At 40.1% G+C, this 20,493-nt stretch overlaps 1 protein-coding gene across 1 annotated transcript in view; it reads right to left on the bottom strand.

Annotated features, from left to right (window-relative positions):
- The window catches only part of EXOC4 (exocyst complex component 4), an 818,776-nt gene that overhangs the window by 143,975 nt on the left and 654,308 nt on the right, over nucleotides 1-20,493 (bottom strand). Inside the window, exon 13 of the mRNA XM_007982965.3 lies at nucleotides 5,127-5,282. Within this exon, the coding sequence (XP_007981156.3) occupies nucleotides 5,127-5,282 (156 nt within the window). The remainder of the gene's footprint in view (nucleotides 1-5,126; nucleotides 5,283-20,493) is intronic.

The following is a 20,493-nucleotide window of genomic DNA, read 5'->3' as shown; positions in this document are numbered from 1 at the left end:
CTCTTAAAAGTCACTAAAGACAGGCAAGCTAATTAAAATGGGCAATAGATTTGAACAAATATGTTACCAAAGAGGATATTCAAATGGCCAATAAATATGTAAGTGCACATAAAAAAGCATTCAAGTTCATTGTTCAAGAGATAAATGCATATTAAACGACAACGAGATACCCTTACAAACCTACTGGGCTGGCTAAAATAAAAAATTAAGTGCTGGTGAGATATGGGGCAACTAGAACTCTCATACAACACTATAAGGGAAGTCGAGGTGGGCAGATCACAAGGTCAAGAGTTCGAGATGAGTCTGGCCAATACGGTGAAACCGACTCTGCTAAAAACACAAAAATCAGCTGGGCATTGTGGTGGGCGCCTGTAATCCCAGCTACTTGGGAGGCTGAGGCAGGAGAATCTCTTGAAACCAGAAGGCGGCAGTTGCAGTGGGCTGAGATTGCACCACTGCACTCCAGCCTAGGCGAAGGGCGAAACTCTGTCTCAAAGAAAAAAAAAAGTATAAACTCTTACTACCACTTTGGAAAATTATTTGGCAGTGTATACTAAAACTCAACATATGCATACTCTATTACCCAGAAATTCTACTCTTAGGATATACCCAACCAAAATGCATATATATGGTTATCAAAAACCCCCAGGATATTCACAACAGCACTACTTGAAATAGTTCCAAGTGCCCATCAGAATGATGTATGTATGAATACACAATCACATGTACATACATACACACACACAGACACACACACGTATAAATTGTTTAAAAACCTTGTTGTAGTAACATAATGAAATTCAATATAGACTATGTAGTAATGAGAACCTATATACAACAATATGGATGAATCTTGCTCACATAATGTGGAACATAAGAAGACAGTCATAAAAATTAAAACGTATATAATTGCATGATTCCATTAATATAAGGTCCAAAAATAGATTAAACTAGTCTAGTAGTTACCAGTCAGCTAGGGTAACTTTTCAAGAGGCAGGCAGTAACTAGAAGGAGGACAAGAAGGCCCTTTGCTGCTATGTTCTATTTCTTATTGCTAATGTTCTATTTCTTGATCTGAGTATTGGTTACAAAAGAGAAAAGTGTAAAAACTGGCACAGTTGTGACTTTGATATGTGCACCTTCTCACATATTTATTATGCTTCATTAAAAGTATGTATATATAATAAATAGATATCCAATAAAAAGCAAACTACAGGTAATGCAAGAAGAGATGAAAACTCTAAGAAAGAATCAAGAGGAAATGTTAGAAATAAAAAACACTGGGTAACAAAAATGAAGAATGCCTCCAATGGGCTCAGCAATAGACTGGATATGGCCAAGGAAAGAACTGGAGACACTGAAGAAATGTCAATAGAAACCTTCAAAACTGAGCCAGAAAGGGAAAAGAAGAACAAAACAACAGAATATCTAAGAACTCTGAGACAGTTAAAAAACATGTGATCCAAGAACTACAAGACAGTTTAAAAAGGTATAACATATGCATAATGGGAATATCAGAAGGAGAAGAAAGAGAAAAAGGAACAGAAGAAATATTTGAAGCAAGAGTAACTGAAAATTACCCCAAATCAATTAGAGATACCAAACCACAGATCCAGGAGGCTCAGAAAGCACCAAGCAGGATACACACCATAAATTCTACACTTTGGCATATCATATTCAAAGTACACAAAATCAAAGACGAAAAAAATCTTTAAAGAAACCAGAGGCAGAAAAAATCCTATAGAGGAACAAGGGCAAGAATTATATCAGATTTCTCTTCAGAAATCACGCAGGCAAGAAGAGAGTGGAGTGAAATATTTAATTGTTAAAAGAAAAAAACAACAATCAATTGTGATGTTTAATTTTATATGTCAACTTGACTGGGCTAAGAGATGCTCAGATAACTGGTATAACATTTCTGGCATGTCTGTGAGGGTGTTTCTAGAAGAGATTGGCATTTTAATCAGTAGACTTAGTAAAGAAGATCCTCCCCCACCAACATGGATGGGTATCATCCAATCCACTGAGGGCCTGGATAGAACAGAAAGGTGGAGATGGGTGAAGTCCTTCTCTGCATGCTAGAGCAGGACATCCATTTTCTCTTGTCCTCATACACTGAAGCTCCTGGTTCTCAGGCCTTCAGGCTCCATGACTTACACTAGCCCCACCCTCCAGCCCTGTTCTCAGGTCTTTGGACTTGGAATAAATTACACCACTGACTTTTCTTTTTCTCCAGCTTGCAAATGGTGGATGGTGGAACTTCTTGGCCTCATAATTTAATGAGCTAATTCCTATCATCAGTCAATCAATCAATCTGTCTATCCATTCCTCCATCCTATTAGGTCTGTTTCTTTGCAAAACTTTGACTAATACATCAGTCTAGATTTCTGTACCCAGTGAAATTATCCTTTCAGTGAAGAAAAAATAAACACTTTCTCAGACAAATAAGAACTGAAGGAATTTGCTGCCAGTAGATCTGTCTTGCAAGAAATGTCAAAAGAAGTTCTTCAGAGAGAAGAAAATTGATACAGATCAGAAACCTGGATCTACACTGAGAAAGGAGGAGCATTAGGGAAGGAATAAAAGAAGGTAAAAATAAACCTTTCTAATTATTACTTGTAGTGTATGGTGTAGTGTGTAGTGGTACAGTGTTATTGAAAGCAGACTTGGATTAGTTGTAAATGTATACTACGAATGCAAGGAGTAAAAAAAGAAGTATAACTAATATGGTAAAAGCCAAGAAAAATGGGATCATACAAAATAATTAAAACAAGAGAGAAAAGCACAATTCACAGAAAAATATGTGGGACTTAATTAAAAGTTCTCCTCTGCAAAAGACATCGTGAAGAGAATGAAAAGGCAAACCACAGGCTGGGAGAAAATCTTTGCAAAATACTTATTAGATAAAGGACTGCTACCCAAAATATACAAATAACTCTTAAAACTGGACAGGAATATCCATAACCCAATTAAAAAGTAGGCAAAAGATCTGAATAAACACTTCACCAAAGATATATAGACAACAAATAGCATATGAAAAGATGTTCAACATCATGTCATTAGGAAATTGCTAATTAATACAATGAGATATCACTAGACATTCATAAGAATGGCTAAAATCCAAAACACTGACAGCATCAAATGCTGGCAGGGATGTGGAGAAACAGGAGCTCTTGTTCCTTGCTGTTAGGAATGTCAAATGATACAACCACTTCGGAATACATTTTGGCAGTTTCTTATACAACTAAACATACTTTACCCTTATGATCCAGCAATCACATTCTTTGGTATTTACTCAAATGAGTTAAAAACTTGCATCCACACACAAACCAGTACACAAATTATTTACAGCACCTTTGTTCATAATTGCCAAAACTTAAAAGCAACTAAGATATCCTTCAATAGATGAGTGAATAAAGTAGTACATCTATGAAATGGAACATAATTAAGAAATAAAAAGAAATGAGCAATAATACCACAAAAAAACATGGAGGAAACTTAAATGCATATTGCTAAGCAAAAGAAGTCATTCTCAAGAGGAAACATGCTGTATGATTTCAACTGTATAACGTTCTGCAAAAGACGAAACTATGGAGGTAATAAAAAGATCAGTGGTTGCCAGGGGTTCAGGGTGTCGAGGGAGGGAGGGATGAATAGGAGAACACAGGAAGTTTTTAGGGCAGCAAAATTATTATTCTGCATAATACTATAATGGTGGATGTATTCCTTATACATGTGTCAAAACACATATATTTAGAATATGAAGAGTGATCCTTAATGTAAACTACACAGACTTTAGTCATTACTATTGTATCAGTATTAGCTCATCAATTATAACAAATATACCACGTGAATGCAAGATGTTAAAAACAGGAAATGGTTGGCGGAGGTGTAAGGGGATCTATGGCAACTCTGTACTTTTTGTCCGAGTTTTTCTGTAAACCTAAAATTGCTCCTTCAAAAGATAAAGGTGGGGATAGAGAGAGTTTTCTTATATAATTAACTAGCTAATAAGTTTCTTTCAGATACTGTCAATAATAAGGAAGAAAAACATAAACAGGAAGAATTTAGGTTAAATTACACATGCACTTTTGAGTATCATGGCTTTGGGAAAGTTTAACATGACCCTATAGAAAATTTTCATATTAAAAAGTTGGTAAAAATATGACACTACGGTGTATGATTATAGGTTAACTTTGTGAGCAGTAAAGATTTGTCTACAGTTGCACAGTTTGAGAGAGAGAGAGAAACAAGAACACAGTTCTGTGATGAATTAAAACATGGGCCATTACTCCTTTTATTCCTCTTCTAGTCTTTGTTTCTTTAAAATGTTTTTATTTTATTTTTACCACTTATTCAATTCATTTAGGCAAAAGAAAATAATATTAAACCTAACTTTGATGTGACAAAGTATTACCACCATTGTTTTTCTACTTTACACAGCTCTAAAGTGACAGAGGTGAAAATGTTTCACTGTGGCAAGTCAGCCATATGGAAATGAGTAGCTTCATCAAATGAGGCCACATTTTCATGGCTAAGTAAATAATTTAAATTGAACAAAGGCAAATGTTGAATGACAAAGTTAAAAGAAAGACTTTACTTTTGTTAAAACACAGAAAACAATCACAGATGATACAAAGTACGTGAACACACACACAGGAAGCACATTTGTGTTTTCCAGAAAGCCCAACAAACAGTTTTATGGACTGAAGAACATGTTAAGAACAATCATAACATATTCTGTATGGACAGAAATTTATCTTACTCTCATGTTTGAAAGGGTATGGCCCATATGGGGGCTATAAACAGCTTTGCTGAATGAATGAATGAATGAATTCTATTTTTCCTCTAAGAGGAAAGAAGAACCTATAAATGAAGAGATATTTTAACCCAATTTAGCAATGTTCCAAATTTGACTCACATTAATGTTTTTCCTTCTGAAGTTTTGAGCTCAAGGCACACCTGCATGGGAAATGAGGTGAGGCAGGAGGAAAACAGATTTTACTAAGTTCAAGTAATTGCTGTTTGATTTTTAGAATTGGCCAAAATCTCACGTAAGAAAAGATTGGTTAAACAGATGTGCTTCCTCCCCACGTTTAGTACAACTTAGAAAATGGACCCTTTACCTTATGAAATCTTCTTCCTCCTCTCTTTTTGGCCTCAGCTGTTTGGGTTGAGCCATATTCATCCAGTTTGGTAGAGATTTCAAGAGTCTGCTGATATCATCATCTTTTGCCCAGGATGCACTGATAACAAGTTTTTCTTCTGACTGGACAATACCCCTAAACACAGCCAATAGAAAAGAGACACTGTAGCATGATGCCTGGTATTCAGTTAGCATTTCCATCTACCTTTGCTGCAAAAAAGAGATCCCACTCATCTCTCTTTTGAACATAATCCATTATCTAAGTTGGAGTCCGTGATACCCATTAATAGGTCACATCACTGGGAAACAGCATTTCTAGATTTCATTCTTAGTTTCTTAGTTCTTGAGTAATTGTGACAGTTGAAAACACTAACTAGGTCCTCTTACTGTATTTGATCCCTTAGGATAAATAAAAGCGTATGGTATGTTTTGGGGGAATCTTTTAAGAAAAAGTGGGATCTTTGAATAAAAAGTGGGATAACCATGTTAAACAATGCTATTACGTGACAACATAACTAGTACCTGAAAGGTGACAGAAGTGTTACAAAAGGTTGTACTCTGACTTCTTGGTTTAAATGATCAATTAGTTCCAGTTGAGGGTATTGTTTGAATTATGGACGCCCCTCTCTTCACAGCCAATCTACCATCATTAAGAAACCCTGAGCCCCAGATGTCAGGCAGAAAAAGCCTTTGATTGCTGCCATCTCCAGCGGGCTCTGACTGGTGACCTAGAGCTGACAGGCTTCAAGTCTTTTAATAGGGCCCAGGGGTTAGCTATTAACACTGCTCTTACCAGAATGTTACCTGTAAATTCATCTTAAATGTTCAAGTTCAATTTAATTAAAAAGCTTTTCTTTCTGTTCAACATTTGTCACTATAACTAATTTTAATGATCTAAATATCCTCGTCAGCAATACTAGGTGACAGAAGTGACATTTATTTACGAAAGGAGTGCCAATTAGCTGGCTCCTCCTCTGAGGCTGACCAAGACTCCAGGAGATTGCCCTCATCATAGGCAGGAATCTCTTTTGGTACTGGGGGACATTCTGCACTTCCAAATACACAATATATATGGCATGTATGTATGATACCTCCTTGACCCAACAGACAATTAATGTTTGTAGACAAAAGAAGGTGGAGCCTAGGCCAGACACAGTGGCTCACATCTATGACTGCAGCACTTTGGCAGGCTGAGGCAGGAGGACTGCTTGAGGCCAGCAGTTCAAGACTGGCCTGGGCAACATAGATTGACCCTCTCTACAATATAAAAACAAAAACAAAAAGCTGAAGCCTACAAACCTTGATTCATGACAGATTGACTTAAGCCCTGGGGCATGGACTGGTCCTGGTCCGTGGCCTGTTAAGACCTGGGTGGCACAGCAGGAGGTAAGCAGCAGGCCAGTGAGCATTACTACCTAGATCAGCAGAGGCATCAGAGTCTCATAGGAGTGCAAATTCTATTGTGAACTGCACATGCGAGGGATCTAGATCACATGCTCCTTACGAGAAACTAACTAATGTCTTATCATCTGAGGTGGAACAGTTACATCTCGAAACCATCCCATCCCCTTTTCTCCCCCCAAACCCCACCCCAGTCCCTGGTGACGAAAAGGTTGGGGAACACTGTTGTAGGGAGCAATATTACCCTGGTTCTTTAAAAATAACTAGAATAAATAAGACAGCTGTTTATTTGCTCTCTTATTCTAAAGTTTTGAGCTCAAGGCACACTTGCATGGGAAATTAGGTGAGGCAGGAGGAAAACAGATTCTAGAATTCTTCTAATTCACTATAAGCAAATGTTTTCTCATAGTAACCATGGTCAGAGACACAAAAATTGGATTACAGAAACTTCTTCCCTCCAATCTCTAAAATTACTTTCTTACTGCTATTTTCTATTCCCTCTTTTGTTATTTCTTTGCATCTTTTCTGCAATATTTATGGACTAATCCAACAATTTAACTTTTACCATCTTATACTTGCACTGCTAGGTGCAATCTTATAGCGTGGTACCACCTCAGATATGAGATTCTGTTGCAGGTGTACCCTCAATGTTCTCTGACATTCTTTATACCTGTCTCTGATCAGGCTCATCTCCCCATTTATCTTACTAGCTATTTCTTTAAAAAACATTTGCCCTTTCTGTATCTGCTCATTGCTTATCCCCCCATATCCTTCTTATCTGACAGAGAAAGGAAGGGATCTACTTACACACTTTCAAATATTTGACCTCCTATCCCAAACAAAGATATGTTCAAATCTGTTTCACCCTCATTCATTTCCAGTAATTCCTCTACTTAGGCTCTTGGGGATCTTTTTTCCCTGACCTATCTCCCCTTTTTCTTGTATTTTTACCCTTTCCATTATATAGTCCCTAATCCTCTGTTATTTTAAAAATGAATGGATGAATGAATCTCTTCTCTGCATTCCTCTCTAACAAAGCTGCTCCCTCTCCTTCAAAGGCATTCATCAAAGGAGCGGCCTGCACTAATTGACTTCCCTGCCTCACCTCTCATTCATGAAATCTCTCTCCAAGGTCTACTTTATGATTTAACCCATCTACTGCTTTTTGAAAAATTTTTAGTTATTATATTTTTCATTTCTAGATTTTCTATTTGCCTCTTTTACAAATCTACTGGCTTTTCCCTCCCAAACTGCCCTGTTCTTGTATCATGGAAACTGCCCTTTTCTTTATCTCCTTGAATGTTTTAGAAAACAACAATTTTTAAGTTCCTTTTACGAAGTGGCTTTATATTCTTTGGTGGTTCTTATAGATGTCAAGTGTCCTGTTTGTTGCATTTGCCTTCTCTTCTAATGATGCTGCTACTTCATGTGGTCTGCTACTTTCGTCTGGAAGCTCTACTTCAGTGGGACTTATCCTCTGTAGGACTCTTGCATTTGCCCTGAATTTTCAAGGTATCACTGTTAGGTAGTCTACATTTGCCTCTTCTGGGTCCTTTGAGTTTCACTGGTTCCAAACAGGGTTTTAGTTTTTTTTGCCTTTTTTTATTTTTTACTTTTGGCTTAAGGCTTTTTCTCCCTATGTAGGTAGTACAGATTGAGGTTCTTACTCGCACATATCACATGAAGTGTGGGATTCTGATTTCTTTTAGGGGCTACTTTTCTACTCTAGGTTGGGTAGCTCCTTCTTAGTACCAAGTTTTCTTGGTTCCATTCATGAATGAACTAAGAAATACGAATGAAACAGTTATTTGCATAACTTCTGCACAGATAAAGCTCCCTCATTGCCTGGAAGATGTCAAGATGCTAGCCTCTATTTGACCTCTAAATGTGGTCCTGAAACCTTTGTAGCCCACTCAACTTCCACATTTGTCTGTTTCTGGCTTTTAATTCCTCTTTCATTCATGGCATCTGGAGAATTCTCTTTCATCTGTTTGAGTTTGGCTACATATTTAAAATGCTTTTAAAGTTATAATTTTTTAATCCAGAATTTCTATAAGTTAGAAACAAGAAAAGGGCTTTTTAAATCTATTCGTACCAAACTTTTGACAGGAAATCAAAATCCAGTCTTAAATCAACTGCAATCAGGGTTCTAGAACCATTATTCCATTGAAATTGCTCTGCCAACCCACGAGCACTTTTTATTTTATTCGTCGTACTCTTTGACTGTTCTAAAGCATCCAACACTTTTGATTACTCTCTTCTTGAAATATTACTCTTTTGCTTTCCATATCATGTTCTTTACCTACCATCCTAACCTTTCTTAGCCAGACTGACGGCTCTTTTTCTCCATCCGTACTTCAAATGCTGTGTTCCACAGAATTCTGTATCGCCCACTTGGGCAGCCATCTTCTTGCCCAACTTGAACCACCTATATTCTGATGACTCTGAAATTATTATCTCTAGGGTGGCCCTCTCTTCTAAGTTTCCAGTCTGCATATCCAAAGGCTTACTGTAGAACTCTACTTGAAAGTTCCATCCGCATTTCTAGTTAAAATGAGTCAACAGGAACTCAATTTACTAACTACTTCTCTCTCTCTCCCACTGAGCATCTAATGTGTCCTATTCAAGCCATCCTGTTATTCAAGTCAGGAACGAACGCGGAGTCATCCTAATTACCCAGTCACCACATCCTGCCAATTCCACCGCCTTAATATCTTAATAAATAAGTCATTTCCTGTCCAGATTCACTGCTATTAACCTATATTTTAACCCTCATCTGTTTTCACCTGGACTTGGCAATAGCCTTGTAACTGGGCTTCTCGCCTGCAACTACAAGACCATCAGTTCACTCACCACATCAGTCAGAGGAGTCATTTTTCTAAACTACAAATCCAATCATGTTATAACCCTTCCTACAAGTCTTCAGTGACTTCTAATTCCAGGTAAGACCAAGGCTAGACTTAGAAAGCCATGAACATCTATCTTTTCAGCTTCATCTCCTGCTATTCCTTTTCTCCTTTGTGTCTGTTCACTATTCCTAGCCAACCCCTTGCCTATGCTGGTTGAACACATTACCCATAATGAGTATTCCAAAGTTTTCCAAATGGGATCTATTATTTCCTGCTTCTGTGTGTCATCTCTGCCTAGAAAGCCTTTTTCTCATCCTCCTTGTTTGCCTCTACTTGTCAAGCATTGCCCCAGTTCCTCCCTTGGTACATCTGAGTCCTCTTTTTTTGTGCCTCATCACCCCTATACCAGAGGTTTTCAATCTCGACTAAACATTAGAATCACTTGGGGAAGCTATTTTAAAAACCAGACGCCCAAGCCATACCCAAGACCAAGTAAATCACAATCTCTGGGCTGCGGGACCCAGGCAACAGAAATTTTTATAGTTTCCCATGTGATTTAAATGTGCACTCAAGGGCCACAACCTTTGCGTTTGCCAACCTCTATTTTAACTGGTCCTTCTACACTTTTTTGCAAGCTGGAATCCCACACTGGATGATGAGTTCTCTGAGGGCAGAGTTGATTTCTTATTAGTTTTTGTGTCCCTAGTGCCTAGCACAATACCTGGTATATGGAAGGCATATAAGAACTGAAATACAGATAAAAATAAGCCCTCTTCAATTTCAAAAGTCGAGATAACTTATTGCACTAAAAGCATCTTAATGGTTTCAGTTTTCTTCTCTGCACTAAACAACTTTGATGAGCTGTCAAGTCATTTGGCATTTAACCAAATCACAGATCACTCTGTGCCATGCCCTTCTCCATGCCTCTCTGGATTCAATGCAAATAATGAATACAGGTGTGTCCCCCTCTGAAAAATTCCAACATAAAATAGTCCTGACAAATGAACCAAGGAGAGATTATGAACAAGCCTTTCCCTTCTATGCTACTTATTCCTAGGTGGTCTATTATTGGAAAGTCTCCTCAAAAACTCACTTTCTCTGTGAAGAATTTGTTGACTATGTCAGCCTACAATGATCTGTTCCTTCGGAAACAAAACAAACAAAACCCCGCCTTTTACACTTATCCATAACTTCCCAGTTAGCACTCTGTCTGATACAATGGGGTGGGCAAACCATGAGCTGCGGGCCAACCCTACCCATCAGTGGTCTTTGTATGTCCTGTAAGCTAACAATGGTGTTGGCATTTTAAAATGGTTTTTAAAAAACTGAAAGAATAATATTTTGTGACATGTGGAAATTATATAAAATTTCAATTTCACCATTCATATCTAGAAAGAATCTTGGCTGAGATTTCACTGTTCATATCCAGAAAGAATCTTGGCTGTATGGCTCAATTCCTCTTAGACCTACACTACAGGTCAAATTCTGTTTCACAGAGTGGGAAGCCCAAGCCCAACTCATTTTGTCAACATCTACGTCTTTGAGCCCATCCGTGCTGACCCATATCTGCCTTCAGGTTCAGGAAATAGTTGGAGCTGTAGGTGTGAGATGGTATTGTGCATTTTGAAGGGCTAGAATTTTCCATTTTAGCATTAGCTGAACTAAAAAAATTAGGTTAGGTTGGAGGACATTAAAGGTACCCACATTATTTACTTACATGTTTTTAAAGGACTGGATTAATTCAGTAATTCAAGATTATGTTATCTCTAATATGCATCGATCCCATTTTATTAAAAAATGGTCATCCCAATGAATGAAAATGCTACTAACATACTGCCCTCAATAATATATATATTAGTACATACTAGAATGAACATCAATCCCAAAAGTAATTCCAAATATTCTAATTTGAAATACTGGCATTGATCAGCAATATACAATTACCGTAAAGAAATTTTTCACTCAAGTGGCAAGTCCACCCTGACTAATTGCATTTACTTGTTTTTGATTTTCTGATAAATCAGATCATGTGGGTTACAGAAGTCCAGGACATCTCCAAATAGCCTCAAAAAAGAAGAGCTGTACCTCCAACAATTATTCCATAGGAGAAGCAAGGTTAATCATCCCTACCAGAACCATAATGTACTCATTAATTCACAGCTCAATGGGCCACAGACACAGCCATCTGTGTAACTATTTGTATCTGTTCCCAAAAGGAAGAGGAAAATAGGTGTACCTTTTGGTACAGGTGATGAGGCTGCCAAGAGAAAGGTCCACCCTCGAGATACGGCTGAGTGAATTTCATTCAGAAAACATCTGCTGGTGTCGCCTGGCTCTGATGTGTACCGCTTCCTCTCTGGAACAGTTGGGAAGTGCGAGTGTGCACGGTCCCTGGACACAGCTGGGGTGCTGAGTCTTTCATTAGGTAAACAACCAGGGGCAGGTGGGGCTAATTGGATTCAACTGTTTGGTGACAGCCAAGGCATGATGTTTACTTTCCCAGACTGAATCTTTCAAAATACTTCAAAAACTAGGAGCCAAGCTCAACAAATGAACCCTGGACAAGGCTGGTCCAAATTAAAGTGCCGTCGTCCAGTTTAGACTGTGAATAACTGGACCTGCAGCAGACGAAACCGCAGTGAAATGTCCAGCAGCACAAGTGATAATGATAATTAGGGATGCAAAGATAATAGTATTGTGCTGCCAAATAAAACAAAACGAACACAAAACCAAAACCAAAAAGTCAGTTAAGATGGAGCAGGATACATAGGAAAAGAGGAGAGGAACATCAGAACATCTTTGACACCATACTCAATGCTGGTCAGAGAGCTTTATGATAATGTACACGTCTACCTGGGAATGACAACTTCTGGTAACTCTGGAGAGCTCCCATGGAAAACAGAAACCATCCAAGGGGACCTAGGGAAAAAAGCTTTGGAATGACAGTTTACAGAAGGTAACTCTTGGGGATAATTTAATAACAACCTTTAAACAGACAAGTTCTCATATGAAGGGTCATAACTGATACTTAAAAGATCAAGAAGAAAAAAATTATACTATAACACAGGTAGTGGACCAAGAATTCATATAAAATCTGTATCAGGTGGGCGCAGTGGTTCACGCCTGTAATTCCAGCACTTTGGGAGGCCGAGATGGGTGGATCACCTGAGGTCAGGAGTTTAAGACCAGCCTGGCCAACGTGGTGAAACACTGTCTCTACTAAAAATACAAAATTAGCTGGGTGTGGTGGCACTGTGATCCCAGTTACTTGGGAGGCTGAGGTAGGAGAATTGCTTGAACCTGGGAGGTAGAGGTTGCAGAGAGCCAAGATGATGCCATTGCATTCCAGCCAGGGCAACAAGAGCAAAATTCCTCAAAAAAAAAAAAAAAAAAAAAAAAAAAAAGAAAAAGAACTGTCTCAACCGTCAATGTTCAGATTTTTCTCATAATAAAGCAAATTTAAATATAGTCTGTGTTTGAATATCATTAAGATCTTTATAAGCAGATCTCAGATCAGATAACTCCCTATTTAAACTTTGCATGTCTTCCCATTTAACTGAGAATAAAATTCAAATTCTCTAGCCTCAAGATCCTTTATTAATGGTTCTTAATCCTGACTGCACATGAAAACACCTGGGAAGCATTTTAAAAATACATCAATTCACAGTCTGAAGTGGGGCTCAGGCTGGATATGTTTTCATCTCCCATGTGATTCTCATGTGCAGTAAGAAATGACCCAAATGATCCGACCCCTGTACCTGTCTAATGTCACTCAGTATTCATTCTCTTTGCTCACTAACCTGAATTCATGCTACTTCCCATCTTCGGACTTGCTCCTTTCTCCACCTGGAGTTTTCTTCCCCACATTTCCACGTGGCTCCTTCTCATCCTTCAGAACTGAGCTCAAACACTGTATCCTCCAAGACGGCTTCCCTGACCCTACTCCTCACTTGAACTTCTTGTTTTATTTAATCACTTCATCCTTATTAATGAGAAATTTATTGTTTATTTCCACTTGATTATTATCTAGCTCCCTCCATTAAGGTGTAAAATCCATGAAAGCAAGGACCTTACCTAGTCAGTTCACTTCTCCACCTTTAGCCCTAGAATAACGCTGGCTCCTAGAAGTGCTCAATGAATGATTTTTGAATGAGTAACAGATTGAAGCAATGAATGAATGATACAACTGAAGCACCAAACACCAGGAAAATAACAAACGACCTAAACATATCTTTCTGAACCACACACCGCATGTTCTCACTCATGAGTGGGAGTTGAACAATGAGAACACATGGACACAGGGAGGGGAACATCACATACTGAGGCCTGTTGTGGGCTAGGGGACTAGGGTAGGGATAGCATTAGGAGAAACACCTAATGTAGATGACAGGATGATGGGTGCAGTAAACCACCGTGGCACCGTGGTATACATTGTATACTGATGCAACAAACTTGCATGTTCTGCACCTGTAGCCCAGAACTTAAAGTACAATAATAGCTGGGTGCCATGGCTCACGCCTGTAATCCCAGCACTTTGGGAGACCCAGACGGGTGGATCTCGAGGTCAGGAGATGGAGACCATCCTGGCTAACACGGTGAAACCCCATCTCTACTAAAGATACAAAGAAATTAGCCAAGCGTACTGGCGGGCGCCTGTAGTCCCAGCTACTCTGGAGGCGGAGGCAGGAGAATGGCGTGAACCCAGGAGGTGGAGCTTGCAGTGAGCCGAGATCGCACCACTGCACTCCAGCCTGGGCGACAGAGTGAGACTCTGTCTCAAAAAAAAAAAAAAAAAAAAAAAAAAACTTAAAGTATAATAATAATAAAATTTTAAAAACTTTCTTGTACTGTCTTATTATTGAATATCAACAATATCATCAATGAATTTAAAAGTAAATAATACAAAACAGCACCAAATGCAGCAACAATAAATAATCATATTGGCTGACAATTTAGCCTTTACCATGAGCTGTGCATTCTTCTGAACATTTGGCATATATTAACGTTTAATCCCCACAACCACCCTGTGTGGTAGGTACTAACATTACTTCCATTCTATAGGTGAAATACAGAGGCACAGAAGGTTGGGAACTTGATGGTGGTCAGCCAACTAGCAAGGTAGAACCTGAAATGAAACAGACCCACTGTTCTGCAGTCTGTTTTCCTAGCTATTACACTCTCTCTAAAGCACTGGAAGCATTTTTCAGGTTTCCTATTTCCTCTTTAATTCCATTGCCTCTCCTTTGGGCTGAAGACTGAGATAGAGCTAGTGCTTTTCACACACGTACTACCACTTCATGCTCTGCGGCCTTTGCCACGTTATTAACTTTTCTGAACCTCTGTTTCCTCATCTGAAAGGCAGAGAGAATCTAATTTAACAGAATTGTTGTGACTGACTAGATGAGCTAGGACTATAAAGTCCCTTGCACAGAGACTATGTATTAATACTTTATTATTTATTTTCATTCCAGTCTAGGTCCTTGTTACTTTATGTCCAGGTCACTGCAACAGACTCCTATCTGATTATGGTAGAGTGACTTGGGTAGGAGAAATGAGGACTGGCTGCTTGCTAGAGAATTTGTAGGGCAACTGGTTAGGTGGGTAGCATCTGTATTTGGCCAGAAGGGCAGCTGATATGTACTGGAAAGGATGAGTGAAGGGATTCACTTGATCAAAAACCAAGAGTGCAAGCCCTATACAGAGACACCATGTAAGATATTGCAGACAGGTGTGTAGAAAATGACATAATAACTTACTTCTGGAAGCTAAGAGTTCAGACCAGTGATTTCTTGATTTCTCTCTCTCTCTCTTTCTTTTTTTTTTGACCAAGTCTCACTCTGTCACCCAGGTTGGAGTGCAGTGGCATGATCTCGGCTCACTGTAACCTCTGCCTCCCAGGTTCAAGTGATTCTCCTGCCTCAGCCTCCTGAGTAGCTGGGCTTACAGGCACCCACCACCATGCCCAGCTAATTTTTGCATTTTTAGTAGAGACAGTGTTTCACCATGTTGGCCAGGCTGGTCTCGAACCCCTGACCTCAGGTGATCCACCCACCTCGGCCTCCCAAAGTGCTGAGGTTACAGGCGTGAGCCACCGTGCCTGGCCCAGACCAGTGATTTCTAACCAGTAACACATGAGAATCACTTTGAGGATATTTTTAAACTAAACTTGCCCAGGTCCAACTCTCAGTGGGCCTAGTATGGAGAACCCAAGATGTGTGTTTTGAAATTTCCCTAAATAACTCTGTGTGAAGCTACAATTGAAAAACAATGTGTTTTTTTTTTTTTTTTTTTAAAGAAAAACAGTTAAATCAATAACTAATGAAATAATATATTTTAAAAGTTTAAATTACAATACAATGGAATAAATACCAGTATAAAGTTTTGCATAATAAATTATAGGAGCACATAATAAAAGCTCATTTACTGAATGCCCTCTATGAAACAGATACTGTATATAGGTTATAATGTTTCTGTAGCTATTTAATGTTAAATATAAATGAATATATATATCAGTGTTAGGAGACAACATAGCTTTGAGAGACAGGTCACAAGCTGGAGCTTGCAGAGGGTTTCCCTGGTGTATGCCCTTGGCTGTTCTGAGGTTCGAAGTTAAGTTAGATTGGCAAAAGCTCCAAGGCCAGCTCAAGGAGAGTCTCATTTCTATAGAACCCTGGCCTCTGGCTACACAGGAAACCTGAAGGGCTTCAGAAGCAACCAGAGCCACTAGTGTCTAGTCTCTGCTATTGAGCACAGTGGGGCCAGTGAGACGGTAAAACACCACTTTGATCATGTCATCCTCCTTACCAAGACCTATGTGTCAGGCCTCTGAGCCCAAGCTAAGCCACCGCATCCCCTGTGACCTGCACGTATACGCCCAGATGGCCTGAAGTAACTGAAGAATCACAAAAGAAGTGAAAATGACCTGTTCCTACCTTAACTGATGACATTCCACCACAAAAGAAGTGAAAATGCCGGTCCTTGCCTTAAGTGATGACATTACCTTGTGAAACTCCTTTTCCTGGCTCATCCTGGCTCAAAGAAGTTCCCCCACTGAGCACCTTGTGACTCCCCACTCCTGCCCGCCAGAGAACAACCCCTCTTTGACTGTAATTTTCCTTTACCTACCCAAATCCTATAAAATGGCCCCATCCACATCTCCCTTCACTGACTCTTTTCGGACTCAGCGTGCCTGCACCCAGGTGATTAAAAAGCTTTACTGCTCACACAAAGCCTGTTTGGTGGTCTCTTCACACAGACGCGCATGACACTACGATAGTACTCTTTTACCTAATACAGGACATTAAAAAAAATCCCCTTTCCTGCCCATTTCTACCCAACCACACTGTCCACCCTAGTCACTGTGATTTCTCAGCCTTTCTCCCATGCACCATGGTCATCCATCCTGCTCCACTGCTTGCTCGTTCTGTTCAGTCCGGCAGAAATGTCCTCATTCATTCAGTGAGCATACCAAGGGTCAACAAGGTACCTAGCCCAGTGCCAGCTCTGATGTCTGCCATCAGCCGCTGCAGGTTTCTCCTCCTCACTCTTTCTTCATGTCCAGCATGAGTTCTAGCTCCTCTCTGAAGTGGTGAAAGGGGTGAGCTGAAAGTAACATGCTTGTGTCTTAAATCAGCTCAAACCAACTGAGCCTCTAACACGAGGGAAGAGGTTTTATTTGTATTCTCTACCAGGCCCAACACAAGGCAGAGAGCCCCCTTATCCCGCACCTCCAAGGAAAAAAACTGATTAATGAACTGATGCTAAATTGGAACAGAGAGAAACTTCAGAAAACTGTGATTTCCAATCTTTACATTATAATTTTGGGACTCATGAGCTGCTGGTTGGATCTCAGGACAGAGGACAGGCAAGGGGAGGGAAGCACTCTGCTTAGACATAGGCGACTCACAGGCAAAGTGCCTGATTGCTAATGTCGAGCAGTACAGAATTCACAGCTGAGTTTCCCTTTAAGCCCCAAGGCCTGTGGATAATTAGGGAAAAGACTCCTAGCCCCACTTCCCTTTTTAGGAAAGCCCTCTTAATCCAAAGCATGTAACCTGACATCATTACCTGCAGCACAGTCTCTCTCTCCAGAATGAGGTACTCATAGAAAGGTGGTATGTTTTTCACCTTTCCTCAGATCTCTAAGCTCCCACGAGCTGCCCCGGTTCTCATGGGAAGCTTGGAAGACAAGCCAACCCTCAGCAGAGGGCATTGTGAGCTTCTAGATTTTATGATTTTTCTGAAGGATATCTGCTGAGGATTACATGGGAGAAAATCAGACTGCAATGTCTTCCTGCTCCCTTCCTCCTTCCCCAGTGTTATACCATTTTGGATCATTTGAATTGTATATGGCTTTCTATTTAAGTCAGTCATTTGCTGGCAGCAAAACTAGAACATTTCCTGTTTTTCCCCTCACTGTAATCAGGATTTGGCCGTCCAAATTAGGACTGCCCTAATTACTCCTCAGCAGGTGCCAATCTGGGGGAGGGCAATAAATAGGAAGAGAGGAAGTAAGGACACTTTGCATCTTCAGAGTCATATAATAAGAAAACACTGTCTCCAGAAACCTGAATATGCTGATTAACCAGCAGGCAACAGCACCATGGGGGCATGTGTTGTGCCTTTGAGTGTGCATTGTTGTATAACAACTAGAAAGATGATTTTCTATTTATTCCCTTTCAAAGCCTCACAGAGTACTTTTCCCAATCCTGAGAAAAATTTAACATAGGTCCATCATTCAGCAACTATGGTCGATTCCTCCCAGATAATCCCCTGTGATGTGACAGTGGGCAGCAACAGGTGGCCACCATTTCAGAGACTATGGGTAGCAGAGATGCCACAGCAGTAGAGTTTCTTACGGGAAGGAATCAAAATGCTCCTGACGACCAGAATATGTCAAAAACCAAAAGCAATGGCCATGTTCCAGAAGCAGCAGTCCAAGGGAGACAGAGTTCTGCTGTTTGGACAAAGCAGTAAAATATGAATGACAGAGAAATAACTCAATTCCTATAGAACAGACAGACAGCATGGGCAAAACTATCCATGTTCCCGCCTAAACCAATCACTCCAGTTGCGCACCCCTCCTCCACCCTTACTTCCCTGGCCAAAAACATCATTTCAGGGATTTTCTCCTTTCTCTCTTACATCACCAAATTTCCCTTCTTCCCAGGTCCACTTCTTCAAATACAAATATGCACTTATTTCTTCTATTTAAAAAACACATAAAACAAAAAACACCTTCCTGTGACCTCACTTCTCCAGCCACTATGCCATTTCTCTGTACCCCTTTGCAGCAAAACTCAGTGTAAAAGTTTTGCGTCTATTTACCCTTCCTCTACTCTTAGTTTAAGGCCATGCCTGTCCAGTTTTCATCCCTGCTACTCCACAAAAACATTCACATTTATCACTCAGTCCATGCTGAGCTCTAATGCTGGCAACACTACAACACTACATTTTCTAGATTTTCCTCCTCCTTCACTGGCTGCTGCTTGTCAATGTCCTTTGATGGTTTCTCCTCATCTTGCAAAATTCATAAAGTCCATGGTCCTCTTCTTTGCCATGAGTATACTCCCTCCTGTGAAGATCTCATCTAGTCCCATAGTTTTAAATTCCATTTAGCTATGCTATTTATATGTCGATCGCTGCCAAATATCTATCTCCAGGCCAGACCTCTCCTATTTTGATGCATATGTCCAACTCCGTCCCCCACGTGGCTAAGAGACACTCCAAATTTAAGCCCTGATCGGCTTGCCCAGACCTGCAGCATCCTCCGTCACAATAGCTGGCAACTCCATCCATCTTTTCACTGCTCAAATATAAAACCCTGAGAGTTATTTTTGACACCTTTCTTTATCTCACACCCCATCTTCAATCTGGCAGGGAATTCAGCTGGCTGGTTCTTCAAATACATTCAGAGTTCACTCAGTTCCCTCCATCTCTGCTGCTACCAACAGTGCAAAGAGTCCTCATTTCTCACCTGGGTTACCACTCTAGCCTTTAGTTGGTCTCATTGCTTCCATCCTTGTCTCCCTAATGCCTATTTTCAATACTTAAATTTTAAAATACATGTAAGATCATGCTGCTCCTACGCACAAACCTTATAATGGCTTCCCATTTCACTCACAGTAGAACTCAGCATCCCTAGAGTGGCCTACCAGGCCCTCCATTCCCCCTTGGTGATCCTCCAATACCCTTCCTTCTCTTGTTCACTTTACTCCAACCATGCTGGCCTCCCTGCTGTTCCTTAAAAGTGTCCCAGAGAGCCCTGCCTCCTGGCCTTTGCCCTGTGCCAGTGCACTCTTCCCAGATGGCTGGTCAAACTCTTTCAACTCCTTGGAGCCTTTCCTCTAAGCTCAATATGACAGAGCCTCCCTGGGGCATCCTATTTAAAACTACAACCTGCTCCTCCCACACTCCTGACTCTACCTACTTTACACCATTTCTTTTTTCCACAGTACTTACTATCTTCGAAAATTCTTTTTTTGTTTTGTTTTGTTTTTTGAGACGAGTCTCACTCTGTCACCAGGCTGGAGTGCAGTGGCGCAATCTCGGTTCACTGCAACCTCCATCTCCCAGGTTCAAGCGATTCTCCTGCCTCAGCCTCCTGAGTAGTTGGGACTACAGGTGTGTGTCACCACGGCCAGCTAATTTTTTTGCATTTTTAGTAGAGACGGGGTTTCACCATGTTGGCCAAGATGGTCTCATCTCCTGACCTCGTGATCTGCCCACCTCGGCCTCTCAAAGTGCTGGAATTACAGGCATGAGCCACTGCGCCTGGCCCTAAAATTATTCATGTTTATGTTTTACATTCATTTATTGTCTATCTCCCCTCTCCCATCCACAACAGAACATAAACTCCATGAAAGCAGATATTTAATCTGTTTAGTTCACTGTTATATCTACAAACTCTTGTACAAGCACTCAATAAATATTTGTTGGATAAATGGAATTCTAGAAACAAAGTGAATGAATTGTTTTAAGGATGCAGTGGTCCACTGTGTTTGTTAATGGTTATTGAGATCAAAAAAATTCCTGAAAGGTTTAACAAATTTAGGGAAGGATCTTATGGTGCCGAAATAATTCAAAGCATGGAATCAC

The sequence above is a fragment of the Chlorocebus sabaeus genome, chromosome 21 (genome assembly GCF_047675955.1).
Source record: "Chlorocebus sabaeus isolate Y175 chromosome 21, mChlSab1.0.hap1, whole genome shotgun sequence".
Lineage (NCBI taxonomy): Eukaryota > Metazoa > Chordata > Mammalia > Primates > Cercopithecidae > Chlorocebus > Chlorocebus sabaeus.
Note: the sequence above shows the minus strand (reverse complement) of the source record. Positions and strands in the feature narration are given on the sequence as shown.